Here is a 19,929-nt window from a genome sequence, read left to right on the forward strand (position 1 = left end):
CCTGCTCTCATGAGTCTTATAGTACAGCCAGGGACAAAGAGATGCTTGCCATACAGGATGGTAAGTGCTCCCACAGGGGTAAGCAAGGGATGCCTGAACCTAATCTCTAAAATCAAGAGGGGGTGTGTGGGTGTAAGGACAGGGAGAGGGGAAGTGATACAGGGACAGAGGCTTCTTAAAAGAACTTTAGCCTAAGTATCAAGGGTGAGGTACCCAAAGAAAATAAAGAAATGTGTTAAGGAATCTAAAATAGTTTGGTTTAGAGAACAGAAAGTACATGTGTGGGAAAAGGAGAATGAGCAGAGATGGCCACAGGAGAATGAGGCAGAGGACAGATCCTGAAGGGACTTGGTACCACTTCAAATGTTCATCAACAAATAAATCAAGCTTCATTTTTCAAGAAGTAAATTACACTAACAGAAAAGAAATGGAATAAATCGCATAATTTCCACAGAAGGAAAATGAAAGAACTAAAAGATAAAATCTTCAAGAAAACCACCAGAACAAAATAAAGGGAAGAAAAGGGTCAAGCACAACAGTCATTGTAATAGAAACAAGTACATTAAATTCATCTGCTTAAAAACAAACTCTCACATTGGACTAAAAGTCCAAAAAAACAGCTACATGCTCTTAATGCTGCTGCTGCTGCTGCTAAGTCGCTTCAGTCGTGTCCGACTCTGTGCGACCCCATGGATGGAAGCCCACCAGGCTTCCCTGTCCCTGGGATTCTCCAGGCAAGAACACTGGAGTGGGTTGCCATTTCCTTCTCCAATGCATGAAAGTGAAAAGTGAAAGTAAGTCGCTCAGTCGTGTCCGACTCTTAGCGACCCCATGGATTGCAGCCTACCAGGCCACTCCATCCATGGGATTTTCTAGGCAAGAGTACTGGAGCGGGGTGCCATGCTTTTAATAAGAGTCACATATAATATAAAATGACATAAAAAGTTAAAACAAAACCATAGGAAGGGATACAATAGATAAATACAAAATTATAAAAGAATTCAAAACCAATTCATTACATGCAACAAAGAAGACTACTTAACACTAACAAAGATATACAATTCAAGATTAAAATAAAAGAATTAGCATTTACTTGCTGAATAAACAATGTAGAATATAATGAGCAAAACAGTCAAGAATAAAAGGAAAAAAAAAGCCAGTTATATTAAGATACCAATATTACTCTCAAAGTTTGACAGATTAGTTTTCTTAAAAAATGGATATGGAAGAGTTAAAATATATTTAAAAAATTGATTTAGGAGCTATGTACAGCACTTTATACTCTAGGAACACAAACTCTAAGTGTCCATGAAATATACACAAAAACTAGCCATCTACAAGGTCACAAATAAAGTCTCAAATTAGAAAAGCAGATACTATTCAGCTAATACTATTAAGGTAATAAGAAAACAAGACTTAACCACTTGAAACTCTGTGATGAAGCTAAGCCATTTTAAGAGGAAAATTTTAACCTTAAAGTTACTTTGTTGTTGCTGTTTTCCCCTTTGTCTGTGCCACAAGGCTTGTGGGATCTTAATTCCCTGACCAGGGACTGAATCCAGGCCCTTGGCAGTGAGAGCACAGAGTCCTAACCACTGGACTTCCAGGAAATCCCTGAATGTTTTTATTTTCAAATAAGAGGATTATTTTTAAAAGCATTAATCATTCAACTCAGATATTTAGAAAAGGGCAACACAATAAATGGAAAGAAAGAAGAAAACAGGAATTAAAGACATAAAAAAAATTGTGAGAAGGAAAAAAGTATACAAATTTAAAAAATGTTAATTAAAAAAATTAACAAAGTTGATTGAGTAAGAAAGCAGGGAAATTTAAATAGATAACATTAAGAGTTATTAAGAAGACATAATGAGCAAAAAATGAAAAAGATGAAATGGAAGATACACAACAGAATTATACAAATACAAGGACAACTTATATCAATAAACGTGGAAGTCTATGAAATTGAAAATTTCTAGGAAAATACAAAATATCAAGTTGTCTTTAAAAGTCAGAACACCGATGAAAGAATCAAAGACCTAAATAAATGGATAAATATACCATGTTCATGGATTGGGAGTCTCACTGTTGCAAAAATATGCATCCTCCCCAAAAGAATCTACAGAATCATTAGAATGCCAATCAAAACCCCAGCAGTTTTTCTGGAAATTTATATACAAAGAAACTATAGAACTAGAATAGTTAAAAGTCTTTAAAAAGACATTAAGTAAGAAAATTTACATCACATAATTTCAAGACTCAACCATATAGTCAGAACAGGGTTGTGTTGGCAAAAAGACAAACACATAGATCAATGAAGCAGAATAGAAAGCACAAAAAATAGCCCCACACATGTAAGATAATTAATTTCTGACAAAAGTGTAAAGGCAATTAACTGGAAAGTGCACAATCTTTGCAATAAATGGTGCCAGAATTGGATATATGGGTTTGGGTGGACTCCGGGAGCTGGTAATGAACAGGGAGGCCTGGCGTGCTGTGGTTCATGGGATCACAAAGAATCGGACACGACTGAGCGACTGAACTGAACTGAACTAAGCATAAAAAAGAAACACACTACTGATACATGCAAAGTAAATGAGCCTCAAAAACAAAACACATACTGTATGATTCTATTTATGTGAAATTCTAGAAAGACAATGGTTGACTGGGGCCAAAGCTGGATCAATGGGAATTGACTGTAAAAGGGATCAAGTAAATTTCAGAGGGTGATAAAAATGATCTATACGTGCATTATCCAATATGGCAGCCACTAGCCACATATAGCCATGGAGTATTTGAAATACAGCTAAATTTCAGATTTAAGTTGAGGAAACTTAAAATTTAAGTTTAAAAATTGATACTTGATTTGGTTATTGGCAAATATTTAAGTATGTTTGGAATAAATATATTTAAGTATGGGAATCTACTTTTTCAACTGTAAATTGTATGAAATCTAAATAAAAACCAAGTACTTTAATGAAAACTTAGCATTGAATTCAGATGTAAATGTAAAATGCACACTGGATTTTAATGAGTTAGTACGAAAAATGAACGTAAAATAGATTATAATATTTTTTATTGATAAATAATATTGGTTACTTTTCCCTTTTGGTAACCATATGCTCATTTTCTATGTCTGTGAGTCTATTTCTATGTTGTAAATAAGTTCATTTGTATCATTTTTTTAAGATTCTACATATAAGTGACTTCATGTATTTGTCTTTCTTTGACTGACTTCACGTAGAATGATAATCTCTAGGTTCACCCATGTTGCTGCAAATGACAATATTTTATTCTCTTTTATGAGACAGAATATGGCTCTTTCATTATTTTTATGGTTGAGTAACAGACTGGTTCCAAATAGGAAAAGGTGTACGTCAAGGTTGTATATTGTTACCTTGCTTATTTAACTTATATGCAGAGTACATCATGAGGAACGCTGGGCTGGAAGAAGCACAAGCTGGAATCAAGATTGCTGGGAGAAATAGCAATAACCTCAGATATGCAGATGACACTACCCTTATGGCAGAAAGTGAAGAGGAACTCAAAAGCCTCTTGGTGAAAGTGAAAGAGGAGAGTGGAAAAGTTGGCTTGAAGCTCAACATTCAGAAAACAAAGATCATGGCACCTGGTCCCATCACTTCATGGGAAATTGATGGAAAAACAGTGGAAACAGTGTCAGACTTTATTTTTTTGGGCTCCAAAATCACTGCAGATGCTGATTGCAGCCATGAAATTAAAAGACGCTTGCTCCTTGGAAGGAAAGTTATGACCAACCTTGATAGTATATTAAAAAGCAGAGACATTACTTTGCCAACCAAGGTCCGTCTAGTCAAGGCAATGGTTTTTCCCGTGGTCATGTATGGATGTGAGAGTTGGACTGTGAAGAAGGCTGAGCGCCGAAGAATCGATGCTTTTGAACTGTGGTGTTGGAGAAGACTCTTGAGAGTCCCTTATACTGCAAGGAGATCCAACCAGTCCATTCTAAAGGAGATCAACCCTGGATGTTCATTGGAGGGACTGATGCTAAAGCTGAAACTGCAATACTTTGGCCACCTCATGCGACGAGTTGACTCACTGGAAAAGACTCTGATGCTGGGAAAGGTTGGGGGCGGGAGGAGAAGGGGACGACGGAGAATGAGATGGCTGGATGGCATCACCGACTCTGTGGACATGAGTTTGAGTGTACTCCGGGGGTTGGTGATGGACAGGGAGGCCTGGCGTGCTGTGATTCATGGGGTCGCGGAGAGTCGGACACGACTGAGCGACTGAACCGAACTGAACTGAATATTCCATTGTATGTATATATAACCACATCTTCTTTATCCATTCATCTATTGATGGACACAAGTGGCTTCCATGTCTTGGTTATTGTTTAAGTAATGTGGCTAAGAAACACTGTGCTGCGTGCATCTTTTCAGATTACAGTTTTCGTGTTTTCCAGATATATGCCCAAAAGTGGGATTGCTGGATCATATGGTAACTCTATTTTTAGTTTTTTAAGCAACCTCTATCTTGTTGGGCCTGCACCAATTTATATTCCCACTAGCTTCCCACTGTGCTTCCCAGGTGGCATTAGTGGTAAAGAACCTGACTGCCAATGCAGGAGACATAAGAGCTGCAGTTTTGATCCCTGTGTCAGGAAGATACCCTGGAGAAGGAAACGGCAACCCACTCCAGTATTCTTACCTGGAGAATCCCATGGACAGAGAAGGCTGGCAGACTACAGTTCACAGGGTCACAAAGAGTTGGACACGACTGAAGTGACTGAGCACACACATACTAGCATTATAGGAGGGTTCCCTTTTTTCCACACCTCCTCAGCATTTATTACTTGTAGACTTTTTGACAATGGCCATTCTGACTGGTGTGAGGTGATACCTCACCTCAGTTTTGACTTGTATTTCTATAATAATTAGCAACGTTGAAGATCTTTTCATGCACCTGTTGACTATTTTGGCTATCTGTACTGCATGTCTTCTTTGAAAAAGTGCCTATATAGGTCTTCTGCCCAGTTTCTGACTGTTTTTTGTTTTTTTTTTTTGACATTGAGCAGTAAGAGCTGTTTGAATATTTCGGAAATTAAGCCCTTATCTGCCACATCATTTGCAAATATTTTCTCCCATTCTGGATGCTGTCCCTTCGTTTTATTTCCTTTGCTGTGCAAAAGCTTTTTTGCTTGATTAGGTCCCATTTGTTTATTTTTGCTTTTATTTCTTTTGCATTGGGAGACTGACCTAAAAAAACACTGCTATGATTTATGTCACAATGCTTTGCCTGTGTTCTCTCCTAGGAGTTTTATGGTGTCATGTCTTTATTAAAGTCTTTAAGCCATGCTGATTTTATTTTTGTGTATGGTGTGAGGACAGGAGAAGATTTTCTGAGCCTAATTTATTGCATCCTCTCCTATCTAGGAAAGCAATAAAATCATTAATGCAGACATCTGCTCCTCGTGATTAGCAGCAACACTCTGCCAAAATGGTACACATATCTCCCTTCACCAAAATTACACATAAACTGACTTCCCCACTTCCTCTTCAGAGCAGTTCCTCGGAGCTATTTGAGAGGCTGTCTCCCAGGCTATAGTCCTCATTTTGCCCCAAATAAAACTGAACTCACAGCTCTCATGTTGTGCATGTTTTTCAGCCAACAGTATCTTATATCTTCCTTGTGGTGAAAATAAAGGGATACACATTTGTCAAAATTAAAACGATATACTTAAAATGAGTGTCTGATTATATATCATTCATGCCTTGATAAAGATGATAAAAATATTAAAATTGAATCATAAATATGTATGTATGATGTGTGTTCATAAATGTATAAATGACTATCTTGTTGGTGATTGCTCCTTATCAATAATCAGAAACATAAAAAAAACTCATAGGCTGTGGACATGCAAAATTCACTGTTACTCTTAACAGTTAATACATTAAATTATATTAGAGTTATTTAATGTCGGCCTCCATCATGACCTACTGAGTTTCTTGAAGGCAAGAATCCTGTCTTGTTCATGTCTGTGATAAGCCTAGCACTTAACACAGTAAGTGAACATAGCACTTTATCAATGTTTTAATAACTGCAGAGCTCTCCCAGACAATTTATATAGTCTAATTCCCACAGAATCCCTGGAAATTTGTCATTGTTACTCCCATTTTTCAGATGAAAAAAGGGAGAATCAGAGGACAGAAAGGTTAAAATATCTTTTAATATTTTAACCAAACATCCAGAACTAGTCATTGAAAGAGCTGTGTTCCAAATCCACATCTCCCTTAACTCTAAACCACATTCTTTAACACTACACCATACTGCTACCTCTCCAGGTGGGCATTTCATTAACTGTTTGATGAATGCTTGAATTCAAATAAAAATCAGTATTTAGGGGCAATGGAACCAGAGGAATTTTCCTGAACTTCTAGAGTTATAGCTGCATAGTTTTTAAATGGGTTCCCTTGAGACAGAGAGCAACTTGGCAGCTCTTGCTAGAAGATCAGGAAGGATGGATCTACTAGGGAGAAACAACTCCCTCCCAATTAAACTTCTCATTTGGGAGTCTGAAGAAAAAAAATTACACAGAATAAAGAACATGGGAAAGAAAAAAAAAGAAACACTGAATCTGCTGATATAGCTAATTAATGTAAAAGAATTAATCTAACAGTAACTTCAGCATTCAAAAATGAAAAGTTAGGAGATCCTGCTGCTGCTGCTGCTGCTAAGTCACTTCAGTCGTGTCCAACTCTGTGTGACCCGATAGACGGAAGCCCACCAGGCTCCCCCGTCCCTGGGATTGTCCAGGCAAGAACACTGGAGTGGGTTGCCATTTCCTTCTCCAATGTGTGAAAGGGAAAAGTGAAAGTAAAGTCGCTCAGTTGTGTCCGACCCCTAGCGACCCCACGGACTGCAGCCTACCAGGCTCCTCCATCCACGGGATTTTCTAGGCAAGAGTACTGGAGTGGCTTGCCATTGCCTTCTCCGTAGGAGATCCTAGCAAGGTGCTATTTCTACATCTTTTAGAGCTCCTTTTTAAATTAGGCTCCCAGAACCTCAGCATTCCTGCTTGAATAATCCATACTTCTGGTTATTTATTCAGCTCCCCACTGCTGCACATTTCCAAGCCATATGCTACAGGAATACATCACCTCATATTTGCACTCAAACATCCAAAGACACTGGCGGTTCAGACCGTTAAGAAGCTTAGAATAAAGTCCCTGTGGAATATAGTTTTAAGGTTAAAAGGCCCAGGAAGCCAAATGCATCTTCTTTATATGCTAGTGCTTGAGAGAAGGTGGGTCATTTCAACAAAAGGACAGGCAATTAGAAGGGTAAAGGACATAAACAAACAAAAGACTCGAGAGTAAAGCCGGCAAAAATCAGTGGAACACCAAAGGCCTCTGAATAATTACAATGCCCCTCTCTGTACTTTATTAAAATAAATTTTTAAAAACAATTCCACCAAGGAGGGTTTTTCAATCAATCCAAGGTCTGGTACCAACCAAGAGGTCTACTGTGCCCCTGGGCCTACACAAGCCTTTAAAAAGAAGATATTTTCGAAACACATACCCTGATGATCTTAAGTACAAAAATAGCTTTAAGCACAAAAATTTGTAGAATCTGTCACTGGAGAATTTTTTATAACAACAAAACATTGGAAATAACTACAATATCAATAACAAAGAAAGACCAAGTAAGTTATATTCCCTTAGAGTCACCGTTATTCAATTATTGAAAACTGTCATGAAGATTATGTCACATGGGAAACAGCATGTTAAGTTAAAAAAATAAACAGTATAGAAAATTACAAGTGTGGTAGGCCTAAAAAGCTGTTAAAAGTAAGAAAATAATTACAGGGAAAAAGACTCCAAGGAATCTGCATCCAAAGTTGGGTTATGTTTTTAGCTTCTAAAACTAAAAGTACAGGAGACAGGAATCGTACCATTCATTTCTGTACAAGCCAAGCACTTAATACATTACCTTATCAGTGCTTTAACAGTTTTGTATGTCTATATTCTAAGTTATATTTAATAGATATGTATCAAATTTATTAAACATTTTTTTTACTGAAATTTTCAATCTATCCAGATATGTTTCAAAACAGCAGATTTGGGCTCAGTTTCATAAAGAATAATTGCATAATGCTCAGTTCTCCAACCAATCAAACACGCTCTTACATCTCTCAATTTAAAAAACTGACCATTGTCAACTAAACACCCTACTCTGGTTACCCCTTCACCCTATATCTCTAATCCGCTTCCAAGCCAGATTTCTCAAGAGTTATCAATTAAAAGCTATCTCCCATTTACTTCCAGATTCTGTGAATTACACTAATATGAAACCTACATTAAGTATTTTAAGAAATGAAAGCACAAACATTAAGATATGAAAGTGAAGTGAAAGTGACAGTCACTCAGTCATGTCCGACTCTTTGCAACCCCATGGACTGGAGCCTGCCAGGCTCCTCTTCCATGGAATTCTCCAGGCAAGAATACTGGAGTGGGTTGCCATTCCCTTCTCCAGGGGATCTTACTGACCCAGGGATCAAACCCAGGTCTCCTGCACTGTAGGCAGATTGTTTATTGTTTGAGCTTTAAATTAGACCTAGATATACAAGGAAGGAATTATGAAGAAAAGTCCTAGAACTGTCTTGCAAATTTCCTATCTCCTATGCTAACCACATAGCAAGGCATAACTCATTATTGAAAATAATATATAATGAAAAATATGTATAAATGAAAAACAGGAATTACATTCTGCTGTCAACAGTAGAGTTTGTTAGTCGCTCAGTCATGTCTGACTCTGCTATCCTATGGACTGTAGCCTGCCAGGCTCTTTTGTCCATGAAACACTCAAGGCAAGAATACTGGAGTGGGTTGTCATTTCCTTCTCCAGGGGATCTTCCCGACCCACGGATCGAACCTGGTCCTCCCGCATTGTGGGCAGATTCTTTACCATCTGAGCCACCAGATTTTTGTCAATAGTAAAAATATGGATAAGCATATGGCATCAGTTCAGTTCAGTTTAGTCGCTCAGTCGTGTCCGACTCTCCGCGACCCCATGAATCACAGCACGCCAGGCCTCCCTGTCCTAGATAGATCTATATAAGATAAAAAGAAAATTGGGCTAAGTTTAGAAATTAACATAGGGTATGTTTAGAAATTAATGACTAGATTTCCCCAAACCAACACACTATGAGAAGGAATAACAACAAAAAAATTTCCCTTCAATGGAGTGGTCCTATTACCAAATGACATAACAATAGGGTACAAACAGACCAAAACATACTCTGTATTCATCCAAACTAACTTCAGAAAAGACCATACACTCACCTGAAGACTACTGTTTTATATAACTAGGAAACTCAATGGAATAAAAGACCATAGCTAGCTACATGTTCTTGAATCCAGGCTAACAGTGAGGAGTTGGACAAAAAAAGATGGACAGCTAGGACATGATAGGAGATGAGAAGCATACCTTAGCATGAGATTCATCAGCTGAAGACCCTCGCCTTTCAGGAAGCGCTCACGATTGGAACTCAGCATTAGGCAGGAACAGAGGGAATCAAACAGATTTTCCATCATCTCCTGCTCCTCGGCCGTGCTAGGATTGTGTCTTTTAAACACCTGTCAAGCAAAAATATCAGAAGGCACAGAATCATAAGAGAAGGTCTTTTAATCAACCAGCATTCAACAATTTCCGAAGCCTGTCTACTCCAATAACCCTACAACTGAAGAAGCAGAGCCTTATCAAACAAAATTCTCATCTGTTTCCATTTTAGAGAAACTGGGCTTCCTGACTCACAGGTGTTAAATAGATGGCTATCATGCAAAAACAAAAAACAAACCAAAAAACCCCACAACAACAATAACAACAGAAAACCACTCAACTGACCACTAGGTTCAGGAGTGATTCATAGTTCCAAGGAGTCAGATTTAACAAAAACCAACAAAACCTTTTTATTATGAAACATATTCACCTACAGAAAACTCTATAAAAGACATGTACAGCTAAATGAGTATGGTGAACACCCCTGAAGAAACAACTTTGCCAGCTACCCCCACCCCAAAGCTCTCCACTTGGTCCACCCGACCACAACACATTTCTTCCCCCTCTAAAACAAACCACAGTTCTGAAGGACAAATCCTGGCCCCAAATGAGGAACAGTTTCCTAATCACCAGGGCTAATGAACTGCCTTACAGACCATTTGTGGCTCTAAGTTGTGGAAATGGTTTCAAGCAGTTCTTATCTTTGCCAGAAATACATGGCATGTTAAGAGGAAAGCCTCTTAACAGTGTATGCATACCCATACAGTCTACTACAAAATGATCAATCTTATAGGAACAGGACTAAGCACTTTCCCAGAACTGGGAACAGATTCACATTTCAAAGCTCTATTTTTTGGGGTGAAGGCCAAACCACTCAGGCTGCTGGCATCAGGATGGAAGCTGTATGCAAACTGACATCTCAGACACTCCCAACACTCTAAAGATTTTATCCAAATGATCTATTTTCAGTCCTGGTTTTGGGATAGCACAGATGAGACTGGTTAGGAAAAAAAAAATCTTAACAGTATTTTCAGAACGCCAGTAGAACATTTCAACAGGATTTACATTTCTTACACTGAGCAAATGGCAATTTCTAATTTCTTTTTCCAGCCTCCAGTGTCACATCCTCCCCTTATCCTCCTCTATCCTGACCTCTATCCTGTTGCACTGGAACTTGTACATGTGAAGCTTACCTGGATCCTAAATGAAAAGACTCCAATTTACTGGCTGGCTGACAGAAAGGAAAGAAGACTGAGAAAGTCCACACCAGATACATGGTGATATCTGGTCATAAAGAGCAAACGAACTAAGAAAGGAGGCAAACCATGTGCCTCCAGTGTGACCTCAAGCCTGCCAACACAACCCATATGGTTTGCATCACATGGCTGATTCCTTCCCACAATCTCCAGCTCCACCTCCCGTTTAAAGATACAAGCCATGTATCTTCATGGCAGACAGGAAGCATAAGAATTACTCACGGATAACTGCTGAAGAAGCACATCGATTCCATCCAGCTCCCCAAGCAATTCCCTGTTTTCTAAAAGGGGGAAAAAAATAGAAGAAGAAAAAAAAATGAAGCTAAATGTCAGATTTTACAGCCGTCTAACACTGATACATCAGCAAACAACATCAATACAGCTTGACAGAGCACAAAAGCTGCACAGGGAGCAAGAGGGAGAGCAGGGGTGCCCAAGGCAAGAGAGTTCGCCGTCGCGACCTGGAACAAGCCTGGCTCCTACCCCAACAGAAGGTCAATACCGAGAGGGAGCCTCACCATCATTGTCCTGGAGCAGTATGGCCAGCACTTCACTACAATACAGTTTGTTGGCATCGAAAGGCATCTTTGCCTGTGGGGAAACAGGAGAAAGGAGAAATATGTTAAGGGCCCTTGTTTCCTTCCCCAGGACAATTTTTTCCACAAGCAGTAGGATCTGAGTTGGAGAGATGGAGAAGTGAGAACAGGAAAAGGTAGGTTATGGGTAAAAAAAGTCTGCCTCTGCTCTCAAGAGACCAGACTCAAGTATGACGTAGGAAAACCATAAACAGCATTATGTACACAGTGGTCCTCATACTTCTAATGGCCAGATACAAATATCACCTCCTCTGTGAAGCCATCCTGGATTCCCCATTGTGAGTCTAGGGACTGTGATCGAGCACATAATATGTACTCAAATGCAAAGTAGATGAATGAAAGTTTTTAAGACTAAAATCTATCATGAAGCTTCAGTCACGACTGATGGTCATAAAATTAGGCTGTAAATTAGCCTGTGGACAGATGATCAGAGAAGCTGAAAAGAAAGCCAGTTCTTATTTAGATTAGCTGAATGTCTTTGTAACAAAGTAGTTCCTTTTTGGATTTTTAATTTTTTTTTTTATGCTTAAAATTTAATTTGAAATCATAAACCTATCTGCTCATGGGCCATAATCTGCCTACTATTTAAAAAGGAAACCATATTAAATATGCAGAAATGCGTTAATATTTTAACACCCAAATTACTACCCACAATTCTTTCCCTGATGCATGCTCTGCTACTTGGAGTCGCAGAGGGGACACAAGCACTGCAGAGCCCATTTTTCATGGTCACCCACACTGTTGCTCCTGCAGCGAGACTCAAGCGCCTCACCATTAATGATACCCCGTGGATAAAGAGACACAGAGAAGAGCGTGTGCCTCATCGATGTGTTTTTATTTACTGGACCCTCGATCCTTAAAATGCAGGCACAATAACAGCTGTTAATCAGCAGCAACCCTGCTACCTATCCAGGTTTTTGAACTGAGAGATAATTACTGTACCTGGAAAGGACAGGGGAGGTGTTTATCTTGAAGCTAATATCGCCATCCCCTTAGCACCATTCACAGTTCTGTTTGGACATTGATTTTGCACTTAAGAAGGAAGGCTAGCCCCTAATGAAGCAACACCCAGCATCTTTTCAGTTCTCTCTGCATGTCTTCCTCATCAAGCCTAAGTGCACCCCACAGGGCTTCAGGAGGCTGACCAGGTATGACCCATCTAAGGTTAAAAGATCTGTAAATACAAGGTCTTACGTGTGCTGACTGCAAGGTATGCTCCCTGAGCAAGCTTAAGGTCTTGTTTCAGGAAATTCAGTACAACAGCCAGTGTTTAAATGCAAACTGTGGTAATTTTCACTTTAAGAAAAACAGTTTTATAAAAATCAAAACACAAAAGTGAAAAGCCAATGGGTGAGTATCTCTATCAGAATGAAGAATCTGCTAATAAAATCACTCAAATTATTTAAGTTATGAGTACTGCTAGTTTGCTGACAAAAGTCCATTGAGTCAAAGCTATGGTTTTTCCAGTAGTCATGTGTGGAAGTGAGAGTTGGACAGTAAAGAAAGCTGAGCGTGGAAGAATTGATGCTTTTGAACTGCGGTGTTGGAGAAGACTCTTGAGAGTCCCTTGGACTGCAAGGAGATCCAACCAGTCCATCCTCAAGGAAATCAGTCCTGAATATTCATTGGAAGAACTGAGGCTGAAGCTGAAGTTCCAGTACTCTGGCCACCTGATGCAAAGAACTGACTCATTGGAAAAGACCCTGATGCTGGGAAAGATTGAAGGCAGGAATAGAAGGGGAAGACAGAGGATGAGATGGTTGGAGGGCATCAATGACTCAATGGACACGAGTTTGAGCAAGCTCTGGGAGTTCACGGTGGACAGGGAAGCCTGGTGCACTGCAGTCCATGGGGTTACAAAGAATCAGACATGACTGAGCAATCGATTTATATATTTATTGCTAGTTGAAGTGATTTAAGCCATACCAACTTATATGCAGCTTTTTAAGGGTCAAGGCTCTGGGTTCAAACAAGATATACTCAACTGAAAGAAGCCAAAAGATATCAGACCCCTGGAGCAACAGTCTTTCTGTGGTTCCAATAATTCTTGACTTCTATTTGATCGTATAAAATTCTGTCTCCAAGGTAGGGGGGAAGGTTTCCCTCTTTTCTCAACAAGTTATTTATTAGGCACTTGCTAAATGTAAGATAAAAAATTAAACATGACAGCAAACAGAGGTGAATTTGCATGAATCTGATCCACTTATATCACTTAAAAGATTACACTGAATTAAAATTAATTTTATCAATTTTTTAATACATGTATATTTTAAAAAAAAGGACATAAATCTAGGATCAGACACACCTAGATTTCACTCATAAGCATGCACTATGTATGTAACCCAAAGTCTGCAGTTCCCAAACCATGTGCCATGGGACACCATATTGGATTCATAGGGGATTCCAAGGATTCACAGTATTTCCAAGAAAAGCACAGTGACGTCTGACATCTGTGGAATAGTGAATGCATTACCCATTAGCTCCAGGTACTGTTTTCTTTTGATGACATCCTTTCTTTGACAGGCTGGCTTTGGGTAATTACTATGATAAAAGAGCTGTGTGAAAATCAACGTGGAGAAGAAACAAAGATAGTAGTGTTCAATCTGATTCCAAGGTTTTAAAAGTTGTGTAGTACTCAAAAGGAACACACATCTATCGGTAAGTAGTTGTGGTATTTAAGAATGAAGTAAAAAATAAAAATAAAAAATATATTTTAATCCAAGCATTTCATTTTTTCAAATTCTTAGGACATAAATACGTATGAAATTGCTTGTACCTAACTACCTTACGTGGGACTATTAGGTCCTTTTTGGCATAGGACCTTATAAAAAAATTACTGAGATACTGATGGCACCATAAATTAAGAAGGGTCATCTATGACTGGAGTAATATTCCTGGTCTCAAGTTTCTTTATCTGTAAAATGGAGACAATAAAATAACATCTTCTTTGGGGGGTTACTATGAGAATTAAATAATATGGAAGTTGTCGTTGTTTAGTCAGAGTTGTGTCTGACTCTTGTGCAACCCCATTGATTATAGCCTGCCAGGCTCCTCTGTCCATGGGATTTCCCAGGCAAGAATACCAGAGTGGGTTGCCATTTCCTAATCCAGGGGATCTTCCCAACCCAGGGATTGAACCCAGGTCCCCTGCATTGGCAAGCAGATTCTTTATCACTGAGCCATCAGGGAAGCCCAGTATGGAAGCACCTAACACAATATGGAAGTATCAATAACCTCAGATATGCAGATGACACCACTCTTATGGCAGAAAGTGAAGAAGAACTAAAGAGCCTCTTGATGAAAGTGAAAAGTTGCCTTAAAACTCAACATTCAGAAAACTAAGATCATGGCATCTGGTCCCATTACTTCATGGCAAATAGATGGCGAAACAGTGTCAGACTTCATTTTTTTGGGCTCCAAAATCACTGCAGATGGTGACTGCAGCCATGAAATTAAAAGATGCTTTCTCCTTGGAAGAAAAGCTATGACCAACCTAGACAGCATATTAAAAAGCAGAGACATTACTTTGTCAACAAAGGTCTGTCTAGTTAAGGCTATGGTTTTTCCAGTAGTTATGTATGGATATGAGAGTTGGACTATAAAGAAAGCTGAGCACCGAAGAATTGATGCTTTTAAACTGTGATGTTGGAGAAGAATCTTTGGACTGCAAGGAGATCCAACCAGTCCATCCTAAAGGAAACCAGTCCTGAATATTCATTGGAAGGACTGATGCTGAAGCTGAAACTCCAATACTTTGGCCACCTGATGCAAAGAACTGATTCACTGGAAAAGACCCTGACACTGGGAAAGATTGAAGGTGGGTGGAGAAGGGGACGACAGAGGATAAGATGGTTGGATGGTATCACCGACTCAATGGACATGAGTAGGACTAAACTCGAGGAGTTGGTTATGGACAGGGAGGCCTGGAGTCCTGCAGTCCATGCGGTTGCAAAGAGTCGGACACGACTGAACGACTGAACTGAACTGAACACATAGTAGGTGCTACATGTTTTTCAGATGACCGGGATCAGAAATATCCAGGTTAGAATCTCAGTTCTACACATCAGTTACTAGCTACGTGATCCTGGCAAAATTACTCTGCCTCTCTAACCTGCCTGATATCTCCTATGTTGAGTGAAACAGCGCGCTTGATGGGAAAAAAGGAGACTAATCTTTCACGTCTAGCCAAAGACAAAAGTCACCAAGGAAGTTTTATTTCTGTTTAAATCTCACTCAGAGATGACAGTCTCCAAGCCTGCAAAATACCAAACTGCCAAATTACAAGGACATTTAATCAAAATCTGAAGGAGGGAGAATTCATTTACCAGGTATCTTCTCTTGGATTTTGCAAAGCTACCCAATGGGAGTTGGAGCTTCTGGGGCTCTCCTCTATCCAGGAGCCTGGTGATCCTAAATCTTTCAGCTGTCAGAGTAATTACAGAGTCGAGCATAGGTTTGTACAGCACACGCCAGCCCTGAATAAAATTAAACTTCACCTTTTGGGGAGCTGCTGCTTTTTTGGAAAGTACAAGACAATTATGCTACCACCCGCAGCCAGAAGCTACAAATAATTTCTGCAGCTCACCTCTGGTACCTGGGGCAGGTTCAGACATGGCTCCAGCCCTGTACAATCATCAAAGCAATCTGCCCTAAAAAAATCCCAGCTCCTGGTCATAAGAGGCCAAGGAATTAGCATCAACCAGTTGTACATGTAGTATACTGTAGCCAATTCTCAACTCATGAGCTCAATGCTGAATATTGCAACTATTTTTGAAGCAATGATTTCATTGGGAAACAAAAAGGAATCTTAATTTTGTTTCTTTAAAAAAGAAAAAAGTTTTGGTATTATTTTTCCATAGTACACAATATCCTAATTAGTTTGTATTCCCCATTAAAAAGTGAACTATGGTGCAGTGTCTCTCACACTACAGTTATCTGCTTACTGGTTAAACCTTTTAATGCACTCCTGTGAAATGGGTTTTATCTTCATTCGCAGCACAAATTAGTAAGGTTTCATTTAGTGAATGAAAAAATCCGTAAGTATCTCTACACACTGCTAGCTAGGCTACTAGTATGAAAAGGAGACTCACTAATGTGCCATTCACTTAGGAGTTACTCAAGGACTACTGAATAAACAATGGGATGATCAGTTAGGGAGCAAGGTTTTATAAAGCAATGTAAACGTAGAAGGGGTTCTCAGACTTCAGCATGCATCAGAATCTCCTGGAGGGCTTGTTAAAATACAGATTGCTGGCTTCACCCCAAGCTGGGCAGATTTAGTAAGTTTGGGGTGGGTTCAAGAATGTACATTTCCAACAGGCGGCCAGGTAATTTTGATGCTCCTCGTTGGGAATCACACCCAGAGAACAACAGGGAAGAGATGCACATATGACGGAGTCCTAGTCCTTGCTGTTAAGGAGTTTAAGGATATTTGGAGAAAGACCAGGACCACACATAATAATATGAAAGTCTCCCAGGTGATGAAGAAAAGATACTCCATGAGGGTATGCTTCACACAGATATAGGCATATGTTAGAACCCAGATATGCTAACTCCCAGAAGAGAACCAACAAGAAAAAAGAAAGATTGATACTCAGAAAAGAAAGAGGGCAGTATGGGCAAAGTAGAGCTATGGAAAGAGTATATGAAGAAAGTCTGGAAGCTTCGGTTTTAATTCTAGCTCTATCTCTAACTAGCTACATGAATTTGGGCAATCTTAATCGTCTTAATCTCTATAGGTCTTGACTTTTTACAGAACTTATAAGATTCCTTCCAGTTCAAAAAATGGTGGTGGCAATATGGAAGAGTAGGGGTTTAAGTTGGTTTAAGAAGGTTATGTACAATTTAGAAATACATTAGAATGCTGACCTTCGCAAAGCGGGCAGGTAAAGAGAGGCATGTTGGAAAACTAAAAGGTCAATGTTTCAAAACTGAGAAATGGAAGGGTCAGATCAGGCCTGGTTCAGAGGCCTCAAAAAGTAGGCAGAGATGGTGGGATCCGATGCAGAGGGCATTAGCATCATTGTAGGAAGCTTCTTGAACAGGGAATGGTATAATGAAAATGAAATTTTAAATTAGTTTTGTAGTAGTATTGAACAAAAACAGGTAACAAAAATGCTCACATTTCTAGAGGCCAGTGGATCTTATAACTCACTGTACATTTATAACCACACGTGGAATGTGTCTAAAATATGCTGAAGACAGAGACTGAGAAAGTACGTCTGGGAATTTGTATTTTTTAAAGTTCTACCTGTGAAAGTAAGGATCTAGGTCCATCATTCAATCTCATTCACCAAGATGATTATGATGGTGAAGATTACAGTAAACACTTCTCCAGATTATGAGAAATAAGAGCAAGGCATTGCTTTTAAAGACATGCCTTCTTGCTGGCCTCACCCTGAAGCAGAACTTTCATTAATGTTCTGGTCAACACAGAATTTTCCAAGAATTTTCGTTTACTAGTAGAATAACCAAATAGCATTTTAATGGTTAGATACTCCCAAATTTTGAGAAACTGTTTTAGAGATAACAACATGGCTATTTGTGCCCCAAGGATCACATAAACACTACGCCTGAAAGGCAAGAGTCAAAAGCTTGCAAGACGGTCAAATGGGCCTCTTTATTACTCTCATAGGAGTAATGGAATCCAACCAAACACCCAAAGGTCTCAATTTCCCCTCCTGTTACCAATTCATAAAAAGACCAGCCAGCTTCAACACCTTTCAAAAGGCAGAAGAGGCCAGATATTCTAGTTTAACAAAGATCCCTGATTCAGTACCAAGCCTCAAACAACTGGGAAAAATTAGTTCTGACCTCAGAAAGACAAAAATTATTGGATTATTTTGTATAAAGTTGAGGCCCCAACCTGTGGTCATCCCATTAAGACTCAGGTCCCTGCCATCTATCCCATCACCTTAATTCTGTGTTTTACTTTCCTCTCCCCTACTCCTTTCCCCCAAAATATCTCAAGGTGAAAGCTAACACTTATACTTGATTTTAAAATTCCAAATTAAAATAAAATACCAGTTTTCACTTATCAATTTAACAAAATTTTAAGTTGGACAGTGCACAATATTTCTAGGGGAAACAGACATCTCAACTCAGTGGAGCAACTGATACAGGACAATTCTGCAAAATTTACCAAAAATGTTAATGTGTATACCCTTTAAAGTGACAATTCTATTTCTAGGAATTTATCCTACAGATAAACTGACACAAGTGTGCAAAAAAAAAGAAAACAAAACAGTGTGTGTGTACATGGGGATACTCACTATTGTGCTGTTTTAACAGCAAAAAACTGTTACGAACAGGGGAATGGTTACATTAATTTCGCACAACCATAAAATGGAATACTAGGCAGCCACTAGTTCAGTGAAAAAAATCAACTTGCAAAAGAAAATAATGTATAATTATATTTGTGAAACACATATAAACACACACATACACTCCTATTTCCACAGACAATTTCTGGAAGGATAGATAAAATATTGTTAACAGTGGCTATCTCTGAGAAGTGGAACTAGAAGGAATCAGCAGAGGAGAACTTCTAGAACTTCTATTTCCAGTATAAACCTTCTGTACTGTGTGAATTTGTGTTGACACCATGTTTATATTATTTTCGGGGCTATTAAAGGCTATTTTTAAAACAAATGGAAGAAGAAAAGCAAAGAAAGAGGCAACATTTGCCAAAAGATTCCCAAACTAGATCACACAGCACAGGAATAACAACCTGTGCCAATGACCCAGCATGAGCCATGCACACAGCAAAGATTTACCTTCAGCCTCTTCAACAGCCACTGCAGAAGACCCTGCTGGGCGGCCTCTGTGCACATCTCCGGCCGGAACTCGGCCATGTTTTCCACAATAGCTGCAGAGAGACAGACACCAGTCATTTGGGAGGGCAACTTTGTTTCCACCTGCAGCCTGCTTCGCTTGCCAGACATGATATTCCTCTTCCCACTTGCCTATATTCCTCCCAGCCAGATGCTGTGCTGTCATTCTTAGATTAACTCGGGACATGCTATGTTTGTTTTTTTTCCCTTTAAGTTATGTTACAAGTAGAACTTGTCAGAATTCACTAAAGGAATAGTGAAAGGTTTTCTGCCATGTAGAACACTACAGCAGAATACACAAAGTGTGAGTATCTGCCTAAGAAGGCCCTCTTACTGTCACATACTACAGTGCCCGAGACCTGCGACAGAAGAGACGGGGGGCTAGGCAGAAGCCTTATAGGGAAAAATCAGTGGACGAATTTAGAGCCTCTTCCTCTCCTGATTCACCCACTTTCAGATCTCTTTCTTCAGATACTACAGGGAAGCAAGCACGATCTTCTTAATTGAACAAAACAAGGTGCATAGACAGCAAAGGCCATGCTGGCAGAGGTAACTGTCTGGTACTCAGAAGCAAATATAATTGGTCCTGCTACCTCCTACAACAAGCACATTGCTGTTTAATAGAAAAAATTTAAATGAGGAGGCCAAAAAAAAAAAAAGTGATTGTATGATTATGAGACTAAAAAAAAAGGCCACTAAAAAAACCAC

General features: G+C 39.2%; 1 protein-coding gene across 1 annotated transcript in view; it reads right to left on the minus strand.

Moving 5' to 3' along the window:
• CTNNBL1 (catenin beta like 1) overlaps positions 1-19,929 on the minus strand; it is a 163,478-nt gene that overhangs the window by 75,374 nt on the left and 68,175 nt on the right. The window contains exons 7-10 of the mRNA XM_088843796.1: positions 19,165-19,256; positions 11,312-11,384; positions 11,016-11,074; positions 9,466-9,614 (exon numbers count right to left, since the gene is read on the minus strand). Coding sequence (XP_088699922.1) covers positions 9,466-9,614; positions 11,016-11,074; positions 11,312-11,384; positions 19,165-19,256 — 373 coding nt within the window. The remainder of the gene's footprint in view (positions 1-9,465; positions 9,615-11,015; positions 11,075-11,311; positions 11,385-19,164; positions 19,257-19,929) is intronic.

The sequence above is a fragment of the Moschus berezovskii genome, chromosome 15 (genome assembly GCF_049115385.1).
Source record: "Moschus berezovskii isolate FMDL1 chromosome 15, NW_MosBer_1.0, whole genome shotgun sequence".
Lineage (NCBI taxonomy): Eukaryota > Metazoa > Chordata > Mammalia > Artiodactyla > Moschidae > Moschus > Moschus berezovskii.